Source organism: Perca fluviatilis, chromosome 14 (genome assembly GCF_010015445.1).
Source record: "Perca fluviatilis chromosome 14, GENO_Pfluv_1.0, whole genome shotgun sequence".
In the NCBI taxonomy this organism is placed as follows: Eukaryota; Metazoa; Chordata; class Actinopteri; order Perciformes; family Percidae; genus Perca; species Perca fluviatilis.
In genome coordinates, this window is record NC_053125.1 from 1,013,556 (window position 1) to 1,031,698 (window position 18,143).

At 41.4% G+C, this 18,143-nt stretch overlaps 1 protein-coding gene across 5 annotated transcripts in view; it reads right to left on the bottom strand.

Annotated features, from left to right (window-relative positions):
• Positions 1–4,702: 4,702 nt before the first annotated feature.
• The window catches only part of sorcs2 (sortilin-related VPS10 domain containing receptor 2), a 411,460-nt gene continuing 398,019 nt past the window's right edge, over positions 4,703–18,143 (bottom strand). For 2 of the 5 annotated variants that reach the window (XM_039822700.1, XM_039822697.1), the window contains 6 exons: positions 14,739–14,851; positions 14,394–14,516; positions 12,521–12,620; positions 11,418–11,520; positions 8,614–8,914; positions 4,703–6,732 (listed from right to left, as the gene is read on the bottom strand). In XM_039822700.1, the coding sequence (XP_039678634.1) occupies positions 8,653–8,914; positions 11,418–11,520; positions 12,521–12,620; positions 14,394–14,516; positions 14,739–14,851 (701 nt within the window). In that variant the 3' untranslated portion in view covers positions 4,703–6,732; positions 8,614–8,652. The remainder of the gene's footprint in view (positions 6,733–8,613; positions 8,915–11,417; positions 11,521–12,520; positions 12,621–14,393; positions 14,517–14,738; positions 14,852–18,143) is intronic. The other 3 variants (XM_039822701.1, XM_039822699.1, XM_039822698.1) reach the window with 3 other exon arrangements.

Below are 18,143 nucleotides of genomic sequence, written 5' to 3' on the forward strand. Positions count from 1 at the left end.
AGCTCGGTTTCTTCATCCATGTCCATTGTAATTTGAGCATGAACTTGACCAGACTCCCTCGCGTTACGTCACTTCCGGTCAGTGATAGATAGATGCGGAAGTTATTTTATCACAATTTTATCTCAAAATATCGTTTATGGCGGTTATATATTCCTCCAGTTTTGAAAATATAGTTGTTTATCATTAATATACACTATGCTGTATAGGGGTGTCCAACCTGCACATTGCTCTTTAAGCAAGAATATAACCTTACACAAGAGGACTTTTGGAAATTTCTACAAATTGGGCACTGCATTAAAGTTACTCGGGGGAAGAACCCTGGCCCTGTGACCAGGATTCAGGAGTTAGTCCAGGTAACTAAATGTAAAAAATGTGGAGCCTCTAAATTTTATGAGATTTTCAGGGAGGCTCGTCCACCCCACATGGAGGGCTTGAGATTGTGCTGGGAGAAAGATGTGGGCGATCAGATCTCAGCTAATAGATGGATGAAGTTGGTTGCGTCTTGGCATAAATGTTCTCATGAAGCGCAATCTCAGCTTATTCTGTACAAATTACTTAATAGAAACCACTGGACCCCCAGTAAAATGGCCAAACTAAAACTTAAGGACAGTAACGCATGCTGGAGGTGTGAGAAGGAAGTGGGTACTCTGGTACACATGTTGTGTTCTTGTGAAAAAAATGCACATTTGTGGGATAGGGTTGTTACCCTCTTGAATGATCTATTCGGATTACAACTCACCAAGACCCCAGCTCTGTGTATTCTGGGTCTGCTGCCAGACAATAACACTCTGACCGGTAGACAAAGACTATGGATACGTCTGGCTACTACAACAGGATGTAGAATAATTCTGCGGCACTGGAAGTCATCTGCTCTGTGCTGTTTTAGGGAATGGACTGAACAAATGACAAGAATGGCTACGTATGAGCGAGTCACTTACAGAGTAATGGGGAGAGAGGATATCTTTAATCAAGTCTGGGGCTCCTTCCTGATGGCAATAGAGGGGTTGTCTGTCTGAACATAAGGCACCGGTTCTGATCCAATCCAATATAGTGTTTGACTAGTAGAATAATGTATTGTAATGTAAGACACATGATAAGACACATTGTTATTTTTTTCTTTTTTTCTTTCTGTATTCGTAAAACGGGACAGTGGATGATATAGATGTCGTGTTAGTTGTGATGGTGACATAGGTTGTACTGTCTGTCAAAAATATTAATAAAAAAACAAATAAAATAAAAAAAACATTTCATCCCCGATGAAGTTGCAAAAATCACGTATTCATAATCATCTACCTTGACACGGAAGCGGAGGTGTAGCTCCTCATCCCGATGGTTCAGTATCATACAGCTGTCTACGGTGAGACACGACGTGCTTCAGCAACGGAGGTTTACATCCAGACAGGATCTTTCTAACGGGAGAAACTACTTTCCCGTGTCTGGACAACTCTCTGCTGAGAAAGCCATCAGAGATGAACGGTGGGACGTTAGACAGGACTACCTTTGTAGCTGGTTGTGCGAGCGGTAGCACCTGTACAAACATTTCATTCACGGTGATGCCCGCCTCGATGACTTGGTTCACCTTGTCCTCCCGGTCCAGGAAGATGACCACGGCGCCGTTCATGCGAGCGGCCGACTTAATACTACCGTGCCCGACCTTCTCCCCCACAGCTAACCCGATGTCCTCCACGCTACATGGAAAGCCAGGACAGATCTTTACTCCATGCTTTCTGGTGAGCGTGGAGAACCTCTCTCCATTCACCGTGGCGGTTGCACACACCTGACTCGACCTATTCTCTCCTCCTCAGTCTGACTCGACCTAGTCTCTCCTCCTCAGTCTGACTCGACCTAGTCTCTCCTCCTCAGTCTGACTCGACCTATTCTCTCCTCCTCAGCCTGACTCGACCTATTCTCTCCTCCTCAGTCTGACTCGACCTAGTCTCTCCTCCTCAGCCTGACTCGACCTAGTCTCTCCTCCTCAGTCTGACTCGACCTAATCTCTCCTCCTCAGCCTGACTCGACCTAGTCTCTCCTCCTCAGCCTGACTCGACCTAATCTCTCCTCCTCAGCCTGACTCGACCTAATCTCTCCTCCTCAGTCTGACTCGACCTAGTCTCTCCTCCTCAGCCTGACTCGACCTAATCTCTCCTCCTCAGCCTGACTCGACCTAATCTCTCCTCCTCAGTCTGACTCGACCTAGTCTCTCCTCCTCAGCCTGGCTAGACCTAGCTCCTCTCCTCCTCAGCCTGACTCGACCTAATCTCTCCTCCTCAGTCTGACTAGACCTAGTCTCTCCTCCTCAGCCTGACTAGACCTAGTCTCTCCTCCTCAGCCTGACTCGACCCTAGTCTCTCCTCCTCAGTCTGACTCGACCTAGTCTCTCCTCCTCAGTCTGACTCGACCTAGTCTCTCCTCCTCAGCCAGACTCGACCTAGTCTCTCCTCCTCAGTCTGACTCGACCTAGTCTATGGAGTTAGAATCATAACCGAAACGCCAACACACACACACACACACACACACACACACACACACACACACACACACACACACACACACACACACAAAACGTGTTTTACTCACGCCCAACGATTCACAAACAAACTCAGTGTGGTTTGCAAATACAAAACATCATTCACAAACTAATGCATTTTGTTCTGCAAATAAGAAACCTACCTATCAAACAAATACAGTATGTTTTACACAAGAAACGTATTTCTTCAAGTACAAAAAAAATCCTTCAAGTACAAAAAATTAATCCTACAAGTACAAAAAAAAATCCTTCAAGTACAAAACAAATTCTACAAGTACGAAAAACAGTCACGTGACTTTTGGCACTAATTAAAAAGAAATAAACGTGCTGTGATCAGGGAATGCATCGCATCCGTGGGCAGCCGGGTAACTGAAAGAAATCCAGCATGTTGATCTTGCTTCGTAGTGGCCTACAGGCTGCCGGTCTCACAGAATTCTGTGAAATGAACACGGCCCCTTAACTCAAAAACTGTGGTAGTTTCACAGATTCGCCGAAAATTCTGTGACGGGCTCACGGATGCGATGCCTATGTAGGTCAATGACATCATCATCCGTGGTCTACGCCCAGATTCCCTGATCACAGCACGTTTCTTTCTGTACAGAGAAGCTGTGTACAGCTTTGCTATTATTGGTATTTTTAGCCCAATAACCGCTGTTTTAATCAACATTTATTCACCAGATCTTATCATGGTTTAATTGTATTTCTTTTAATGTTATTATTTCAGTCTATTTCGGCCAGGGAAGCTGCTTTGTTGTTTTGATATTTTTTAAACTATAATACTACATCTAGCAACATATATGTAGATATTATCATAGTATGCATTTCTTTATTTTAATAATATTATTTTGGTCTTATTACTGGTGAAATATACAGTATGCCGTAAGACAGAACAGATATGATCAGAGTTGGGCGCATGCAAAGCCGGCATTTATTTCAGAGAATCAGACAACGATCAGCGGGTCTTTAACGCCAGCATCGCTTCAATATATATCTATATGATCAGTGGTTTTGTCACAGCAACAACACGTTGCTCAGCTTTGTTCCAGTAAGTTATGCACTGTAATAATGTTTAAAAAAATCCGCGTGTATATATCTATGGTCCTGGCAGGCTTAAATTGACTTAACAGCCCCACCTGCTGTTGTGGAGTGCGAATTACAGGACATTTGTTAAAAAATTTACCTGCATTTGTGTGTGGATCAGCAAGGCGGAAAATTAGTGCCAAAAGTCACGTGACTGTTTTTCGTATTGTAGATATTTTTTTTGTACTTGAAGGATTTTTTTTTGTACTTGAAAGATTTTAGTTTGTACTTGCAGGATATTTTTTGTCACTGAAGAAATACCTTTCTTTGTATGTGTAAAACAAACTGTATTTGTTTGATAGGTAGGTTTCTTATTTGCAGAACAAAATGCATTAGTTTGTGAATGATGTTTTGTATTTGCAAACCACACTGAGTTTGTTTGTGAATCGTTGGGCGTGAGTAAAACACGTTTTGTGTGTGTGTGTGTGTGTGTGTGTGTGAGAGGTTTTGGCATGATTCTAACTCCATACTAGCCTCTCCTCCTCAGTCTGACTCGACCTAGTCTCTCCTCCTCAGTCTGGCTTGGCCTTCGTGAAACGAACCAAGCCATGATACACAGATTAGACTAGGTCAAGCCTCAGGTATCAGTTATCCTAGATTTATAAATTCTGCTTTTGTGCATTAACCCCCTGGTGGCGTTTTGATAATCAACTTTAATAACCAACGATTATTTAACGCCTGATGACGTCACACCCCTGGTGGTGTTTATTAGACGTGCGGTGGCGCCAGGTGGCGCTCAGAACGGCGTTTTAAACGCCGTGGGAATTGTGACGTATTGTGAGCCTTTTGGCTTTCCATACTAAACACACAGAACAAACTAGGGCGAACGTAGCTCACCGTTGGCCCAACTTGGACAGTAACACTTTACACCGTTTAGCTGTCAGCAATTTTTTTTTAAGCCAGCTAACGGTAGGCTAAAGTTACCTGCTGTATGTTAACCAGCATCACACCCTAGGCTGTTCAAAAATTGTATCGCGATTCATTTTTCATCTCAACCGATTGTAATCTTTACACAGTTGAATCGATTCTTTTACCGATTCATGATGCATCGTTACATCCCTAATATGAAGCCATCAGAGAAAAAAACCAACAGACTTAACAAGTTGTGGGAGTGATTTATTCCAGGATGCAGGTTTATGTGCAATGTGCGTCCTGTTGAGGACACGCAATTGTTTTTAAAAGCAAAATCAAACAAACCCTGCAGAAAGAGGAAAAATAATAAAAGAAAATTGGTGCGGTTGAAATTACATGGTTGTGCCATCAGGTGTGAAACTCCATTATTATTATATTGGAATATCAAATGTCCTACTTTCCCCATTTTGTTAAGGTTAGGGGCACTGATACATGACGACACATCACTAGAAAAAACTAAGAACAAGTTAAACATGAGCAGAATATCTACAAAAGATAAGTCAAGGTGTGAATCAAGATGAGTGAATGTGAGCTGCTGGCTGTATCAAATACAAGGCAAATGTGATCTGGGTGGTAATGGTAGCATTGGAAGTCCTCAAAGGCCTTTTTATCCATGGACCTTTTTGATTCAGAGTCTGTAGACCTGTCCAGCTGCTGTTTAGTGTGTGTCGACAGCACTGTTTACATCATCAGTACAAAGAAACTAAAACACTTCAGCCCATAGGCGAGAGAAACAATAACCAGTGTTTACACGTACAGAGAAAAACTGTGTATCAAAAATATCGATTATACATAGTTGTCACGGTGTAGTTGTGAGTATCTTTATAAGACGAGAAAATGATCCCAGTTAACGGTGGATATCGTAAAATGACCTTGCTCATGAGATTACACTGGAAGTATCGAAAATGGATGCATGTGAAGCAAGTCATGGCGACGACAAAACTGGAAACGGTGAGAATTATTTGAACTTAAGTGACGATTGGCTCCAAAACTAGTTGCTGTGTATTTTGGTACAAGTGTAAAACACTCACACACACATGTCAAAGGGAATATGTACAAAGTGGAGATTGTTTCTATTTACACATTTACATACAACAAACCAAACCGTTATAAGGAGACGTGATTTCACCGTGGGCTATGCCTAATATAGGCCGATACAGTAAAATACATTGAACTACACCTTCCCTCCATGACAGGGCTCGTCTCCAGGGGGAACAAGTCTGCTTTGACCTCTGACCCAGAAAGTGTGGGGAGGAAGGGGCATACTGTTTATAAGAAATAAATAAAGCCAACAATGTGTAACGTCACCAAGCAGATATTATTGTCTGCTGCTGTAGGCACCATGGGACGGATAAATGAGCTCCTACAAAGGCGGTGCTTATTTTAAACACCACACACAACAACTTCTGTAAATGTGTGAGCTATAAACAAAGGTTACAAGATTCGGGGAAAAAATGAACAATGCTTTGTGGACATACAGTATATTCCAAAGAAGCTGAGAGCTCCAAGGTACCTGTGAGTGTGACTTTAGGAAAGTGCAACTACGCCCTCTTGTGTATGCATGCGTACACTTGTCATATGCAAATTCACGAGGGCTATCATATCCTACCATCCATTATTGCCTGTGAAGAGAGAGTGTCTACCATTTTTTTGGGAAGCAAAGAGAAAATAAAACGAGGGGGGGGGGGGGGGGGAGTAACAATGTTTTGCCTTTGATTAGACTTCTTTATCTTAATGCTTGGGAATCATTTTGGCACACCCGTCTTTGGTCACCAAGAGGCCATAGTACTACTGTATGGCCTCTCCAACAATCTGACTGCAATGGTTTCCAGTCATTTTCAGTCAGTCTTGCTAATTTTGAGTACAAACTGATTTTCTTTTTCACAGCACAGATGTCCTTGGTATGGTGCCATCAAGAGCTTCATCCTACCCCCCCCCCCCCAAAAAAAAATACCCAAAGAAAAACGAGAAAATCGCCGAAGCTGGAGGTTGAGGGTTGAGGAGGCCAAGGTGTGGAGGTGAAGTATCAGAGGAAGAAAGAGAAGAAAAAAGGAGAGGAGAGAGGAGGAGGAGGAAGTCCGAGTGGAGTCCCTGTGCTCGTCAACCAGCTAGGCTAGGCTAGCTCGTTAGCATTGCCGTGGGCGGCCATCAGCTCGTCAGGTAACTGTGTAGTTCTCTGGAGTTGATGCTCAGGACCACACCCGAATGGTTGCCTGGCAACAAGAAGGGAAGAAGAGACAGGACATGGACAGAGAATGAGCCCCGATCATGACACAACAGTGGAGGGGCATGTTTTACATGTTGACATAACACTTAAATGTTGGTCACACTCCAGTGAAATAGTGGTAGATACAAAATGGCATAATGGAAAGCAACCACCCATAACCTTTGATTTTCTACATACAAATAATTGTGTTACTTTCATTAGTATGACAATACTAAGAATTTACTTATTCATCATAAATATAAATAACTAAATCATGGGCGTCAGAATCACCTGGGACAAGACCCACCCACTTTCGAAGACCGATGATATTGGACCCACTCACTTTTACCGTTTTCACTTTATCAGAGCGCTGTCAGTCAAATCCATATCTACACTTGAGAAATGTCCTAATACAGTTTTTCTCAATCAATTTGGCACATTTCAAACTTGTCCAAATTATAAGTACAATCCTCACACCACGTGGTACATTCAGCACACACCACTCCATGTGACCTGTAAAAGGATAATTACTCCATCAAAAGAATAATGTTTCAAATGTAAATAAATCCGCCGATGAATAAATCAACGCCATCAAAACAAAAGGTTCCTTTACCATTTACCAAAAAAAAGATATACAACGGCAAAATTATCGACATCACACCTGATGTCGATAACACGTTACAATGCAAAGAGGGAAAACTTTTGGCATGACGCATAAAGTTGACTTGACTTGTCTATTCATCTGAAAACTTTTACAACAATACCACATAGGTATTATGTATATTGGCCTACTCAATGCATTTTGTGCCAAAGCATATATAAATCAGTCCCTCCAGAAAAATGTGATTATGCGATTGCATAATTCAATGCATAATCAGCCAAAGTCTGCATATTTATGCGGGGGGCCGCATTTTTTTAAATAAGCCGCACTTTCGCCGCATAAATTGCCGATTTCCGCGCAAAATATGCGGGGCTTGCATGATTTCATAAACCCCGCATTTTCATGGCAAAAAAGTCACACATATCTTAGCAGAAAGCTGAAAAATTTTGCAACACAGCCATTTTCCCCTGTTGCCATGGGAACGTTATGAAGCGACGTAATTACGCAACGTGAACATCATCGAAAAGCAGGGTGTTGGGGGGGAAATAACTTTTTTTTTCTCTTTTTCATCAAACCGCAGTTTTTGTAAGTTCCCGCAATTTCATCTCATAAAATTGCATAAATATCCCACATATTCCATCGCATTTTTTAAGAAAACGTTCCGCGTAATGAAGGATTTTTGCCCGCAACAATCACAAAAAAACTCTGCATTTTTATGGAAGGACTGATAAATGACTATAATCATGTTAACAACTACATGACTTTTCATGTTCGCCCAATAAACAGTCATAAAGTTTGACAAAGTTTAATAGTCGTCCAACGATTGTGCCAAAGCGATTGAGAAACAACAGTAAATTAAAGTTAATTCTGCGTTTTAGCTGCAGCCTTCCTGCTGCTTCCTTGAATCCATTGCACTTGGCTCATTCAGATTCCATACAAATTAAACTCACTATTCAAGACTGCTGCTCTCCCGACACAGCAAGGTTAAAAAAAAGCGTCTTGGCACATCTGCTGCTCAGTGGGTCTGACTGTGTGCTCACATGCTGTCACTAAACAAGCTGCTATTTAAGTGAATGTTCACCATTTGTTCGCCTGCTGCTTTTAGGCGTCATGTAGTCTTTGTTGCAGCATTGAATTACAGTGACACTTACAGTTAACAGTTATCGGACATTATTTATTTTATTTTTTCACAGTAGTAGTAGTAGTAGTAGTAGTAGTAGTAGTAGTAGTAGTAAGGGTTTTAGCAATACCAGTAATAAGGAATACAAAAGGGAAGTCCTCCAGTACCTTGGTGTGTGTAAGCTGCAGATGTTAGTGGCTTGGGTTTTAGTAGCAGTGGTTAGTGGTAGTAGTCCTTACAAGGGAACGGAAGGCGGGGCTACCTCCTGCGTTACCTAGAGTCTGCGAGTCCAGGTCGTCGTCGATGAACTCCTCCCCCTGGATGATGTGCTGGGTGTCCTCACTGTGATTGACGGGGCTGGTCATCTCCTGCTCCTTCTCGTTGTGCATCTGAGCGTAAACATTGCGGCTGCCTGGGAGCTTCCTGAAAAACAGTGGGGGATAGGCCTCCTCAGTCCTAAACCAAGGACTGTGGGATCGGTTGTTTTTTTGTAAGATTTGGCCTCAGTTATTGCACTGCATGTTTTATTTCAAGTGACTTTTCGTTGACGTTTTGCATTCAGGACACGAGGAGCTGCTGCGTTTGGATTTAAAAGCTGTTCCAGAGAGAAATCTCAAAAAGACAGACAGGAGGAGCAAGCTAACACTGCTAACAATGTGACATGATGCAATATAACCTGCCATGAATTAAAGGTAGAATTGGGAAAACAGGGGGCATACAATAATTATGAATTTAATCATTTATTTTTTGCTCTTGCTGATACAATTACCAGACTAGCAGTAGGGGGACATTTTCACAACTTTCTTTGCACTGCCTCATTTGAATGAATGTCCCGTCTCTTTGTTGAACAAAGACCGTGCAAAATACCAGGCGGGACAAATTAGTTTCAAGGTAAGTAAATTACTCAACTGTCGGAATACTGCTTGCGCTGGTTGTTTTGCTGCCACAAAAATTGGTGGCCATAGTAAAAATTTGTTTTTTTTATGTTATCTGACCTTAATTGAATTTCCAGAAAATCCACTATCATGTTATATCATATAAAGTCATAGAAAATGATATTAATATTGTCTACTCCCACATATTTATCATCATGTTAACACTCACTGTTGATGCTTTAAAACTCAACTGCTCGGCAGATTTGTCTTTAAGGGGGGCTGAAGCTACCCTATAATGTTCCTCCCTATAATAAGAAAAATAATTAGATTTAGATTTTTTTTACAGTGCACTCTGTATCACTCACTATGTTAACTTGTCTCAACGCAAATCTTTGACCTGAACTGGCCTTCTGGCGTTAGCATGCAGCTAACGTTAGATTGTAATAGAATATAGCAGCACTTTCTACCTTAAAAACTTGCAGATAAGGCTTTTGAACCATATACTTCCCAACTGGACATGTTCAGCAGTAATGCGACCCAAAATCAGGGAGAAATTAACAACACTGGCAGCCAAGATTACAGATGTCTGGCATTAGCACACTACTACTTTGGTAGCAGTGGACACTAATAAAAATAGCATCACTTTCTAGTCAAAAATCACAGATAAATGGTTTTAAACCAAATACTACATAACCAGAAATGTTCCAAGACTAATATGACCCGGAATTGGGGAGAATTTAACAACATTGGCAGCCAAGATTACATCTTTCACTTCCATTAGCATAAAGCTACATGCGACAATGTTAACACCACCGCAGTAGCTTAAAAACTCCACTCCAGTCCTGCCTGCATGGAGCAAATGACCATCTGGAGAAGGCTGGCTACGTATTACGTAACACTAAGCCGAGAGTAGAAAAAAATGCTGAAACAGTTGGAAATCTGAACGTTTTAGCTCACAGGCATTTCTCTGAAATACGTTTACCTCATTATTTGAATTATTTGCTAGGTTTTTACATGAAAATCCGACATTATAACATATTATTGTGACAGAAAATATGGAAAAGCGTTATATGTGACTTTTAATTGCTTAACTTTAGCTATGTTTACTTGAGGTAAAGGAAAGGGGACATTTTAGTTGGCAGTGAAAATATAATAAAATGAAAGCAATCATTCATACATAGCTACATAGCTAGTCCTCATATAGGCTATTCATTGTTACTCCAAATCTTTTATTCCTTCCTCCATCAGGTTATTAAATTCAGACAGTAGCCACTTTAAATAGGATCCTTTCAAAACAATGCCTATTTATTAGTACATTTTTTTCTATTTTACTGCTATTTGTGAAAGTCAGCTAAACTCTGTTTTACGGATTTGTTCTTGACCTGACATTTGGGATGTCGATATGACACAGTGCAGTAACAGCAATTAGTGTACTTATTTTGACCTGCACCGTATCTAATAGAGAGAGGAATTAGATATGGTATTACTCTATCACATATATACATCAGCAGACTTTTAGCATTTACAGTAAGTCCTAGCCTACAGAAGAACTCAGCAGGAGCCCAGTCTGGCCTAAGTAAATTCCTCCCATACAGCTTTGCTAACTTGACAGTAACCTTTGTTCAGGGGAGAAAGACAGAACAGAGGAGAAATGGAAGAAGAGAAACTATCCGTCGCTTTTTGCTTGTTAACATCTTGGTTTCTTGACTGGTTGTTGACATAAGTGTAGTTCTAATCTAGTAACAAAAGATGCGAGTGCAAAGATTTGTATCCCCTGGGGACTAATTTGATTCGCTATACTCATTTTCAAGACAAAATAGCATCTGTTTAATTGCTGGGGTCATTGGAATTTGGGGGCATGGAAATGTAATCATAGGCCAGAAGAAACAAAGAAGAGCCATTATTATATCAGCGATGAACACCAATGACTAACTAATTTTAAAAGAATGGAGAAAATACAACTATTTCCATGTTTGGGTTTTGTCTCTAAAATATCTGAAAAGGTGCGGTTGGAGCCCAGCCTTATGTGTCTTGGCTGGCTGGCTGACTGGCTGACTGACTGACTGACTGACACCACAGCTCTTGACATGGCTCACCTTTTGAACTTGTAGAGGATGAAGGAGCCCGTGGCGAAGATGCTGATTAGGATAATTACAGCTAGAGCCCAAACACCCGGACCTTTTGCAGCTCCATAGAAGCCTGGGGTGATGATATACACACACAAACCGATGAAAAATGCATCATGTTTGCACAATAAATCAGATTTTAAACAAAAATGTGAGTAGTTAGCATGGAACGAGTGAGGAATGAATCAGAAATGACCTGATAATTAATGAATTGTTAATACGTTTTTCCTGAATAACTGATGTGAGGACTATATAGAACATAATGATGGGTTACTAGAGATCAGATCTGGAGATACTACTGTATATTAATAAATTATTAGGCACTGATGATCTTGTCAAAAGCGAGGGGGGCTGCACGTGGACAGGGGCCCCGAGCAGTTGGGGTTTGGTGTCTTGTGCAAAGGGCACCTTGGCAGTGCCCAGGAGGTAAACTGGCACATCTCCGAGGCCATAATCCGTCCGTGCAGGAACTTTCTGGTTCCCAAGCCATGTCCCCATGGAACTGCCGCCCCAGTTTGCATACATGCTAACGCTAACCGTATGCTACAGAGGCTGTCCACAGATGAATCCTTATTTATGCCTCACTCGTTCCGTAGTGAGTACTCACATTTTTGGTGTTTTGTTTTTTAAAGTGTTACAAATAGGCAAATCCAGAAAGTATTGTAAGTCAATAACGGCAGGACCAAAGGGACATTAGTGGTAGGAAAAAAACCAGACCATTTTAAACTCAGTGAAGGATGATCAGCTGGATGAAAAAGCACAGCACAGAAAGATATATATATTTTTTTATATCTGGTTACCAATATATTTGGTTTGTTAGGAACCCAGGAAAGGGAAAAAGGCAGGGGAATCTAAGACCATCAACGTTAGGCTTCCATACAGAAAGTGGCGGGTGTACGGTTCATGAATGCACCATTCTCTGCTGCTGTAGTTGTTGAGTCATGAGCAATAACTCCTTGGAAATAAATCAATAACATGCGCTTATCATTAAAAAAAAAACATAAGCAAAACTGTTGTTTTAAAAAGCAGGCTTTTATGGGAAGTAATGCAAATAGCATTTCAATAGACAGTACCTGCATTTGGGTCAGCTAGCATCACCAGCACTAGTAGACCTCCTCGCACCACGAAGGTGACATTGTTGCTATTTAAGGCTTGTATGATGGCTGGAATACGCTGAGGGTAAGAAAACATGAAATGAAGTAATAAAGATTAATTAAGAAATACTCGTGTAAAAATAGTTTGGGCAGACATATAAAACACATTAGACTAACCACTCAAATTCTGCTACCTTTTAGCCTCCAAGTGTATTTAAAACATGCAACACAGGCTAGGCTCCAGACTACCTTTTTGCCTTGGTTGCACTGGTGCACCTAACTTTTTTATTTAGGTGCACCAGCACAAAATTTAGATGCACCCAAATCTTTCCTTGCGTCGCCGTTAACGCTGAATGGTGATAGCTCTGTATTTTTTTACAAAGTGGGCTAAATGTTCAGTTTTAAGTCAAAGCCACTTTTCACAAGCTCTTTTATTAAAACAGATTGTGATTAAAATAAAATGCAAAGACAGGGTTTTCTTTACCAGTTTGAAAATATACAGCTGCAACACATGTAAATGAAAGTTATCTAAAATAAATAGCCTAGGATATATATATAAATATATATATATATAAATATATATATATATATATATATATATATATATATAAAGCTCCTTCACTTGTTTTCAACAACAATAACAGACTGATTAAAAGAGAAGGAGGACGCCCGGATAGCTTGGTTGGTATATATAGAGGTTCGACTCCGACCTGCGGCCCTTTCCTACATGTCATTCCCCCACAAATGTCAGCAGTTTGGACCGGCGGCGCTGTGTCTCTCCATGTTGCAGGGAACCGTGTGTGAGTGAGTGTGGGGGGGGGGGGGCTGGCGGAGGAGAGATCCAAACACAGGCACGGCTTTCCAGAAGGAATGGGTCATGTAACGCAACATTAAACCATATCCATATAAACGACATCGCTTCGTTCGTGGAGAGGCAGCGGATGCGAGGACGTTAGGTGCACCGGTGCGACCTAGGAAAAATCTTAGTCGCACCCTTACAAATTTTGGTCACACTCTAGAGCCCTGAACACAGGCGACTTAGTGTGTGACATGCAGGGTCAGGGGACATGGAGGAGACTTACTGTCCCCCGCTTAGTGGTAGTCAGAGCTTACCAGCAGCTACTGTCAGACTCTTTGTGTCTCTGCTGAAAAGATATTGAGCTTTGACCGTCAACTGAAGTGCGTTTTATGTCTCTTTGACTAATTTTCAGAGTGTGGGTATCTTTGTTGTAGCTGAGCTAGTCTGCAGATTTACATTGCTTTATCATCAGTTATATAGGAAAAGGTATTTCCAGCAATCGGCTCAGCTACCTTAAGCTTACCTAGTCTGTTGCAGGCCACATTTTGGCCTTTGACGTGGCTCAAAAAACTGACATCCATAGAAAGGTTTTGTCTCATTTGAAAGCAGAGCATCTACAGATTAATTACAATAACCAATATGGTATTATCCACTAAAGTTAGACCAGATATTAGATATAAGAAATCCCCATGTTTGTTATCTTCGCCGAGATTTAACTATTCTTTGTTTGGGAGGGGAGAAGGAGACACCCTTGGTGCAGATCTTCACTTTTCACAAAGTCGGAAAGCCACCTCAACAGGGAATTCAGAAAAATTGAGTTTCTCTCCAAACTCCATCAATGAATGAACATTTATATATTGTACTTAAGTCTGCACGGCCGCAAAAGAATTGTGGCTACGAAGAAGTGCAGAGCTCATTCGTGCCTCTGATGACGACATTTACACCAAGTGGACCCTCGTGCACTCACGGACACGTAATGCATAACACAGTCTTTAAATTGTAGGGCGACAAAATGAATTTACTGGCTCAACCTTTCTTTGCATATGTATGTACCTTATCTACTAACATGCTCCTCTTGGCTGGATTGCTGTACAGTGGGAGGATGTACAGGTCAGCAGTAGTGGGGAGGCCCGGCTTCACCACCGTAAGAAGGGACTCCAGCGGGACACCTGTGGTCTGAGGTCGACCGTTAAAAGTCAGTTACAAAATAAAGTGGCACTAATACAGTTGAAAGTTATGTTTCCGCTCCACATTATACTTGAATTTATTTCCTGTTTTATTAATCTCACTGTAAACATTACATGTTTTTTTCCTCTACTAGGTCCATTATTTTGAGAGTGGATTATGAAGACTTACTAAAAAGAAATCATCAGCTTAAACTTCATTTTGAATTCCTACCTTAGTAAGTATTTTAGTGACCATTTGGCCAATGTCCTCTCTCCACTCTGGGATGTTTGGGTTGAAGCGGTCCAGGTTCGTGCTGAAACTCAGACGGATGACCTGGAAGTTATCTGGGATCGGACACAATGGGAGTAGTTAGCAATCGTCACAGCCACCACTCAAAACTCCAACTGAATAATTGAAGCAGCATTAAATAAGCCACAGATATTGGGTATTGACTACTGTAGATTAAACAATGTTGGTACTGAGCCATACAGCCTCTACACAGCCTGGAACAAAGAAACAAAGAACCCAAACCTTAAGATCACACCTGAGACTAAGGCCGGCCACACGCTGGCTGCGTGGCGTGAGCGTGCCAGCTGCATGGCGTGTCTGTTTATATTTGGGCTCCCATATTAACAGGTTAAAGCTTGCACGCTGCCTGCGTGACATGCACGTCTCGAGCTGCGCCGAAAACGTGTGCATGCTAGAAATGGAACTATTTTTCGCGCGACACGCAAGTGTGTTGGAAGCGTTTCCAGGCAAAATAGAAAAGGAAAATATGTTTATATGACATAAATGACATGGTGATGATTGAAAGTCTCTAGGTTTTGACATAAATGCAGATATAAATGTAATTAAAAAAAAATATATATATATATTGATTTTCAAATATTGCACCTGTCAATACAGAACGAAATATTCTGTAGTCTATTTTGCCGTCAATACTGCCAACGTTGTCTTTGCTGTAATCAGATCAGTATATATTTATGTTTAACATGGTATTTCATTTTATCAATGGGAAACATACATGTGTACAGACAAGGCTAGCAGCAGCAGCACCACGACACCTTTCTGGTGTGTAAAGATGGAAAACGCCACACAGTCGCCACGCAACAGAAACGCCACGCCCACGCCACACAGCCAGTGTGTAGCCTGTCTTACTTTGAGGTTTCAATCGTCAAAACCTGACGTCCCTTTGGACAAGACTTACAGAAACCCCATGATGCCACCCAGGAGATGAAAGACTGACGTGCTGCACTACCTTTGTTTTTTACAGGAGACAAGAATTCAGTCAAACGTTTGTAGTTTTAATTAGCAGTTCTTCACCTACAGTAACAGACTATAACACGTTCCAGAGAAGATCACTGTGTGAAAACATTTTTATTGTGAAATACAAACCGCCGAGTCCTGTTAATTGCTGTGTTGAATTACGTCAACCACAGTGTTTGCTACTTATTTATGTCTTCCTAATATGCTACCATAATTGTGTTGTCCCATACTGTTGGGACCTGTTTGTGTTAGTTATACCCCAATGTGGATAAAGCCAATTAGCTCCCCTTGTGTTAGACAGTGCGAGCAGTTACAATCTCATCTCTTTTGCTTTTCCCTGCTTTGTCTGCACACACACGTCGGTGCCCATATTATGCTCATTTTCACGTTCATAATTGTATTTAGAGGTTGTACCAGAATAGGTTTACATGGTTTAATTTTCAAATAACACCATATTTTTGTTGTACTGCACGTAGCTGCAGCTCATCTTTTCACCCTGTGTGTTGAGCTCTCTGTTTTAAGTACAGTACTTCTGTTCCATCTTTGTTGGGAGTCACACATGCTCAGTACCTAGGTAAGGACTACTAGCCAGTCAGAAGCAGAGTATGAGGGCTTGCCCTGACAGTAGCTAGGTAAGGACTACTAGCCAGTCAGAAGCAGAGTATGAGGGCGTGCCCTGACAGTACCTAGGTAAGGACTACTAGCCAGTCAGAAGCAGAGTATGAGGGCGTGCCCTGACAGTACCTAGGTAAGGACTACTAGCCAGTCAGAAGCAGAGTATGAGGGCGTGCCCTGACAGTACCTAGGTAAGGACTACTAGCCAGTCAGAAGCAGAATATGAGGGCGTGCCCTGACAGTACCTAGGTAAGGACTACTAGCCAGTCAGAAGCAGAGTAGGAGGGCGTGCCATGCTAGCAGCTAGGCGAGCATTATAACGTGTGTTCCAAAGTGACCACGTTTGTCTCTGAAGTAAAGGCTGGACTACAACAGAGCTGTTTGGAGCAGTTGGTGAACAGGGTTTTCTGTTGGAGATGGTAAGTCCCTTTGGGGTAAACTTTGGGCTTTTTCACTTTGTAAACCTATAACATGCACAAAAAAAGATATATAACACAATAAAGGAAAGGGAAAAAGCCAAAAAGCATAATATGAGCAATTTAGGTGAACACACCCTTTTGAGACTATATCCACAGTTCAGGTATTGGTCCCTGAGTCCAGGTTGGTGCCCAATTATTAATTCCTATTAATAATTGTATTCATATTAATACCATTAATTCATTTATTTGATAATATTTGAAAAAAAATGAAAGAACAGTGACTACGTTTACAAGCTGTCAATTTTCGGGTTATGGTCGGGTTAAGGTCACTATTCGGGTTTCTGAAACATTCGGAATAACCCGTTTACATGCGTGAGCAGAGAGAGTTACTCCTACATGGAATTTGTAATCAATTGGCGATATCCCGACGTAAACGGCGACGCACGGTTAGCGTCTGGACGTAGCCTACGGACAACCTTAAGACGCAATAACTTTTCGGTCCCCTTCTTATAAATCTCACTATCTCGGTACTTTCTGCCGTCAACAAAAGACATTATATTCATGGTTTTCACCACACTAATAAAGAAATTGGTTTCCTCCTCGCTCCAAAAGTGTGGTGCTGTGCTGCGTCTCGCCATGTTTACCTCTACTTCTTGTTTACATCCGGTATACTGCGCGCAGGTTTTCTGCATTGACATATATATATAACTATATTATTATAGTATATAATTATTATTATAACTGTTTTCTGGCGCATACAAGAAGTTCCTCTACTCAAAAGACCAAGATTCCTTGCGAATAGAACATGCGCAGAACACAAATCAATGTTCCTTTTGATGGGGATATGCCAATACGCGTTTACATGACCAAACTTTCGGGTTAGAAAAGAGGTAACCCAGGTAGCATATTTGCGTTTTTAAAAACCGGAATATGAGCATATTCGGGTTTTTGCCGGTGTTTACATGGCCGTGCGCGACCGGGTTATTGCTAATATTCCGGTTTTGAACGGGTTATTGGCTGCATGTAAACGTAGTCAATGTAAACTTCAACTGTAATTCTATTAATGCTGTGCGGCCAATGGATAACGTGAACATTAATGAGAACATGTTTGAGTGTAGTCTGTACTCTGTATAAGAGTGGATGAAAATGTCCAAAATGTATTGCCCAAAACACAGAAAAATTACATGAGGGGTGCCCTGTAGAAAAGGTTTGGGAACCACCAGGACATGAAAAATGCTAATTAACTTTGGTTAACTATATGTTAAACAAAGCAGTGTTTGCTAAATTGAAGATGAATTACTTCCAAAAGAACGACCATTGGCTGTTTAAACAATGG